This window comes from Canis aureus, chromosome 3 (genome assembly GCF_053574225.1).
Source record: "Canis aureus isolate CA01 chromosome 3, VMU_Caureus_v.1.0, whole genome shotgun sequence".
In the NCBI taxonomy this organism is placed as follows: Eukaryota; Metazoa; Chordata; class Mammalia; order Carnivora; family Canidae; genus Canis; species Canis aureus.
Window position 1 is genome coordinate 11,750,885 of NC_135613.1, and position 6,310 is coordinate 11,757,194.

The following is a 6,310-nucleotide window of genomic DNA, read 5'->3' on the forward strand; positions in this document are numbered from 1 at the left end:
GAGCTACCTGTCAGGCAGCCTGGAGGACAGCCTTAAATCCTCAAAGCTCTGGTCCCCAGTGCAGCCCACAGATAACTGCCCTTGCAGCCATTTGGTGAGGGTCTGTCCCTAGCCTTATGTAATTCTGAGTATCCTACACACATAATTCCATTCAGTTCTCAGGATATCCCATAGAGTAGGAGAGAAGAATATCCCCACCAGCCAACTTCTCTGTCATTGTGCGACCTTGCCCCTCCAAATGGAATGTCACATTTGCATGACACCTTGGGGTGCTTCCACTGTTGTTGTCTCAAGGCAGAAAAAAGAGCCTATGACCTGAGTAGAGTTTCCTGTTGCCCCATGTTCACACTGGGGAGGAGTCCTCATTTGAGAGGTATATTGCCAGATGAAAGGGTGACTTTGATTTTGTAGGACTGGAAACACCATCTGTGTGTCTAGAAGGAAAAACATAACACCTGCTGCTAACATCTCAAAACGGGTGCGTGAAACTTTCACCTTTAACACCATCACTGCCAGCATTTAGGATAAAACATGATTCAGCAGTCAACCTTTTGAATGCTCTCATCACTCTTGATCTGAGAACTGTTCTTGACCTGAGAGTGTTCTCAGACCCTTGTAAATAGATCCTAAACAGTGTGCATGTATACTGTATCTGTTCTCTCTTGCTACAGGGGCTCAGGACAAATTGGTCACCCAGGTGCTGTTTGATGGGCTCCTTTCTCAAGCCCTAGAACCCGGTGGCTCAGACACTTCACCGATCTGAGAACATGAGTAGAGAGAAGGAAGAGGCATTATTTAGTATACTTAGTATATATGATGAGCCAGAGGAGGGGAGCAACATGCCGGAAAGTTCTGGCATTTCCCAGGATGAAGACCAAGCACAGACCCAACCTGAGGGGGTGTATGGGACACCCCAGCAGCCTCTTGGGTCCCCGATGCAGCATGACCCAGTTTATCAGCAGCAGTGGGTCCTCCAGACTCCAGACAGATCTGAGCTCCAGGCCAGTTGGCTCTCTGAGACGGAGCCAGAAGCAGCAGCAGAGCTGAACCCCAGGTGGGTCTTGCTTGAACCCAACTGGTGGTGGGAGGGGGGATCCTAGCACAGAGCTCTCCCGATCACACTGTGTCCCCCCTCCTCTCCATGTGTCATAGCTTCCCGCCAGGACCCGAATTTGGTAAGTCTCAGCTGGGTCACCTGGGCAGGGAAGGTGGCAAGGCTGGGCCTCAGATGGGGGAGGGGGGCAAGGCACGAGGCCTGGTGTCAGGAAAGCAACCTTCCCCTTGAATCTGCGGTTCTGTTGCTGTTCGCCGCCCTCTCTGTGAGCAGGTGGGTGTTGGTTTTTCCCTGCAGGCCAGGCTTGCCCTTCGCCTCCGCCCAGTGAAGAAGTCTGGTCATTCCTCAGGGCAATTGTAAGTGTATTATTTTTCTAAACTTGGGATCTTTGCCTTCCCTACTACCTCCCAAAACAAGAAGCTAGTAAGAGAAGGTGAGGACATGCAATGTGTCCTCGTTCTCTTTCCCATAGGTGGTGGGTTTCCTGTAGCTCTCTGCCTTTTTTCTTTTTTTAAAGATTTTATTTGTTTATTCATGAGAGAGAGAGAGAGAGAGAGAGAGAGAGGCAGAGACACAGGCAGAGGGAGAAGCAGGCTCCCTATAGGGAGCCTGATGTGGGACTTGATCCCTGACCCCAGGATCAGGACCTGAGCCAAAGGCAGCTGCTCAACCACCACTAAGCCACCAGACATCCCATCCCTGCTTCTTTTGAACTAGGCTGCCCAGCTCTCACCACCAGTGTTTAGAGCCTTTGGCTCATAGTGTCACCTCTTCTAGAGCTGTGTCTGAGGGGCAGTGGGGTGGGGGGGAGGGGGTTCCTAACCGGTCCTGCTCTTACTGCTGGCACACAGAATTGTCTCAGAACATGGCCTGAGTATCCAGGAGGGAAGCCTGGCACCATGCTGCTAGTGCAAAAGGTTGTTGATGGTTGGGTTCCCAGATGAGGACATTTTTTCGCTCTGGGTCAGGAAGAGCTGTCAGGTGAACAGTCAGATGGGGCAGGCTGTCGCGCATGGATGACAGGAGGCCAGGACTGTGCCCTTTGCTGGCCACCCACTTTCTCCTCTCCTCAGCCACCCATTCCAGATGAAGTGGTCGTCAGGCAGAGGGTCCCACGGAGGTCCTGGAAGGTTGGCAGGCTCCGCCATGGAAAGAAAGTCTATGCCGTTGCCATTAGCTCAACTCACCATGTATACACGTGTGGCCACGGCTACATTAAGGTGTGGGACAAGAGCGCTCTGTACAGCTACAACATGCCCCCGCAGGCCCAGCTGGACCTGCAGGTGAGTGGTGTTCAGGACGGGCCGTGGCAACCCAGATGTGACCTCTGTCGTGAGACTCAGAGGTCACACCTCCAGGAGGTGATGTGAAGGTGGGAACTATTCCTACAGGACCGCCAGAACTGTGTCCTCACCTGCAAGCTCTTCCCTGATGAGCGGAGCCTCATCACTGGGGGTCTGTCCCGGAGCCTGACTCTCTGGGACCTGGCACCCACACCCCGCATCAGGGCACAGCTGGCCTCCACGGGCCCCATGTGCTATTCCCTGGCACTCTCCTCCAATGCCCAGATCTGCTTGGCTTGTTTCAAAGGATTTGTCGAGATTTGGGATTTGCGGAACCAGATCTTGATCAGGTACGATCTAGGGGAGGGCTTGATGGTAAGGTCTTTGGGAAAGCTGGTATCCCTTTCTGGGCCTCCCTCCCCCCTCTGTGCAGGAGGACTAGGTGAGTGTGTGTGGAGAATATATGCAGGGTGCTGCTGGCGGCTTCCTGGGCCCACGACTTCCGGGTATTTAGCCAGTGCATGCACCTCTGAACTGTTTTCCCATCAGGAAGCATGAAGTCCCAGAATATGGGTCCCGATGTGTGGACATCGTGGGCAATAAGTTCTGGACGGGAGGTGAAGACACCAGACTATATTCCTGGGACCTGAGGAGCTACCAGAGGTTACAGCAGCACGATTTGCAGCATGAGGTGTCTGGGCATCTGGGCAGCCACCACCGGGCTGAGGGCAGTCCCTGTGGCTGGGAGCCGGGGGCGCTCGCAGGGGTGGGGACAGAGTTTCAAGAGAGGGCACGGATGATGGGGGTGTGGGCAGTTCAGAGTGGTGACTCCATCCTTCTTCCACACAGATCCTCAGCATTACCCATGACCCCAGTGAGGAATGGGTGCTGGTAGGCTTGAGAACAAGTGATATCATAATCCTCCACACACATCGGAGAGAGAAGTTCAAGGCAGTCCTTCATAAATACGTCAACCACCACAACCTCAAGTTTGCCTCCTGTGGTGAGTAGAAGCCAGACGACCTCCTCTAGGGGTCCCATCGTATCACAAGATGTCTGCTCATCTACAGAGTCTGGGCCCAGCCTGGTTTCAGGCTCTGTTCCTCCCTCTCCAGCCTCAGGCCCTGGCCAAGTGGAGTCCCAGGTGTCCGTTTCCCTACCGCTCTTACTTCCGCATCCACGTCTCCCTTCCCCACCGCTGCCTCTCCTTCTGTGGCCTGGTGCCCTACCTGTCTCCTGTCCCTGTCCCTCTCCTTTCTGGCTTTCTGAGTGCCTTCATACACTGAACAGCAGCCCAGAGACTCAGGCGGGCAGAAGACGCCCCATCTGATTGTTCTTTGCTCAGTGATACTGACTACGATCCCATATGTGGCAGGAGGGCCAGATGAGGGAATGGTTTGGCTCTTGGGTCTGATTTTTATAGACCCGCACACTGAGCCAGAGAAAGAGCGGCCCTTTCCCTAGTCATCTTGGGGATGGAGCTGGGACTGGAATGCAAGCTTGGTCTCTGGCCTCTCCACCTGCCTTTCCTTCACCAGGGAGCTATTTTGTGACCACACTGGACGAGTCGATCCACTGCATAGCTGCACCTTCTCTACAAAGGTTGTTTCAGGTATTGGGAGGAGGGATGCGCAAACCCAGGCAAGCAGAACTAGTAGACCTAGATCCTAGTGGGTCAGGTCCCAAGGACAGTCCCAGAAAGTACCTCTGGGCTGGCATCTGGGGCCATTTAATAGAGGAAGGGGAATGAGGACTCAAGGTTCTGTGACCTCACAGGCTCCACCTTGAGCCCTGAGAGCTGCCCCATGCTCTCCAGACTGAACCTCAGGTCCAACCTTTGCCTTAAAACAGCCCCGTGTGAGGCCTTCATCTCTAGCCCATGCCTGGCCGCTGCCTGTGGTCATACTTTTGGCCTCTCTTTCCCTATAGGCAGAGGAGCCTACGGATATTCTGTGTTGTGATGTGTCTTCAGACAACCAGTATCTGGTCACGGGCTCCAAGAATAGTGCCACGGTTTACCAGCTCTTGTACTGAAGTTTGCATGTTGTGCTCCTGATGGTGAAGACCCAGAGGAGGCCGGCAGGCTGAGGGGATGACCATCTTCATGCCCTGATACCTCCACCTTACCCTCGATGGCCGGTCATCTGGCCATTCCCTCCTCCCAGTACACACCTAGTCTGTGCTCTCAGGTTTTTATGATATGGCTTAGGAGTTTTTCTTTGTTATTATTCTACCACTGATTTCTGCATTTCAGTGGGGGAAACTTGCCTTTATAATTAACAAAATAGAAAAGCAAAAACCAAAATGGCCTGATACGTGGTCAGTTTTTTCAAATAACAAACTCACTGGATGGATTGCATACAACCCCCTCAGCAACTTCCAGGGTGGGAAAGGAATATTAGACTAGAGTTAGTTTTGTTTGTAACTTTTTTTCGGTGGTCAGAATTCTTGGAACCTTCAGAAAGCTCAAGAAGAAAGGTACGTACCTGTACAAACTTTCAGGCTGTATCAGGGAGTCAGCAGACCAACAACACTCCATTCTTGACCCAGGTTACGACTCCACGAGCTGGTTTAACCATATCCCGAGGAAGGGTGCTCTCTCCTTGTAGCTCACCTGGCTTTGCCTGAGTCTTTCGAAGGCCTGATTTTCATTCTGGCATTCTGTAGTATTTTGTCTGGCCCTTTGCAGGCATAAAAAGCCCAGTTCCTGACACCAAGCCGTAGAGGCCTGCTGTCCTATCCTTGACCACTCTGCCTTGCTTGTTGGTATTGGCGAGGCTGAGACAGCTACAGTTGGTAGCTTAGGGTTGCCACTGGGAGGAGGTGACCGAGTGTGCCACTCTTTGCACCGGGATACTGTCAGGTACCTCGTTCTTGCCGATGGATCATAAGTGAGGAAGGAGGCTTGTTCCTGGACCAGAGGCTAAAGGAGTAGTAGCCTCTACAAGCTCAAGGCAATGATGTGGAGGCCCCTGTGGATTGCAGAGCTGCGGGATGGAAGCATCCCTTGTCCACAAATCGAACATGGAGAAAACTGCCTGCTTTGGGGTATGGTAAAAGTAAACTGGTGTTTGAGCTGTTACACATTTTGGAATCTATTTGTTACTATTGCCCTGGAAACCACAAACTTTTACTTAAAGGGTTAAAGTATAAATAGTTTAGGCTCTGCCCTATGGTTTTTGCCCCAGTCACCCAACTCTGCTGTTGGTGAGAATCTGCTGTTGTAGCATGCAAGCAGCCATAGACAATTAATGTACAAATGCACGTGGCTGTGTTCCGCAGAATTTTATTTATAAAAACAGGCAGTGGGCCATATTTGGTCTGCTGGATGAGGTTTGCCGACCCCTGCTATAGCTAGTGTGTCTCTAAATAATAGGAGTAATTAAAATCCACTAAAAAATATGATACAGAGGGTAGAGGTCAACAGTAGATCTAGCCCACTGGGCTAGACACAAATTTATAACAAGTGTCCACTGAAAGATGAATTGACAAACAAAATGTGATGTGTATGTAATATGCAGACACACAAGGAAATGTTATCATTCAGCCTTTTAAAAGGAAGGAAATTCTGACACCCGCTATAATGTGATGAACCTTGAAGATTGCGTGGGAAGCGAACTAAGCCAATCCCAAAAGGACATATACTGTGATTCTAGTCCTATGAGGTACTTAGATGATTCCTAGAGCCAGAGCGCAGAATGTGGTTACAAGGGCCTGAGAGAGAGCAAGAAATGGGAGCTTGGTGTTTGACAGGGACAGAGTTTCAGTGTTGCAAGATGAGAGGGACTCTGGGGATGGATGGTGGTGATGGTGGCACAGCCATGTGGATGTGCTCGATGCCACTGACCTGTATACCTCAAGATGGTTAAGATGGTATAAGTTCTGTTATGTGTATTTTACAGGATTAAAAAAACAACTAGGAAATTAGAGATCAAATCTAGAATAGAAGTAATCTCTGGGGAGGTAGGGAGAG

At 51.1% G+C, this 6,310-nt stretch overlaps 1 protein-coding gene across 5 annotated transcripts in view; it reads left to right on the top strand.

The window, feature by feature from the left end:
- TLE7 (TLE family member 7) overlaps positions 1 to 4,642 on the top strand; it is a 12,863-nt gene extending 8,221 nt beyond the window's left edge. For 4 of the 5 annotated variants that reach the window (XM_077889869.1, XM_077889873.1, XM_077889875.1 and 1 more), the window contains exons 2-10: positions 672 to 1,054; positions 1,153 to 1,175; positions 1,352 to 1,410; positions 2,128 to 2,337; positions 2,446 to 2,687; positions 2,887 to 3,028; positions 3,187 to 3,340; positions 3,876 to 3,939; positions 4,267 to 4,642. In XM_077889869.1, coding sequence (XP_077745995.1) covers positions 768 to 1,054; positions 1,153 to 1,175; positions 1,352 to 1,410; positions 2,128 to 2,337; positions 2,446 to 2,687; positions 2,887 to 3,028; positions 3,187 to 3,340; positions 3,876 to 3,939; positions 4,267 to 4,393 — 1,308 coding nt within the window. In that variant the 5' untranslated portion in view covers positions 672 to 767 and the 3' untranslated portion in view covers positions 4,394 to 4,642. Of the gene's footprint in view, positions 1 to 671; positions 1,055 to 1,152; positions 1,176 to 1,351; positions 1,411 to 2,127; positions 2,338 to 2,445; positions 2,688 to 2,886; positions 3,029 to 3,186; positions 3,341 to 3,875; positions 3,950 to 4,266 lie in introns of all 5 variants that reach the window. The other variant, XM_077889878.1, reaches the window with a different exon arrangement.
- The last annotated feature ends 1,668 nt before the right edge of the window (positions 4,643 to 6,310 follow it).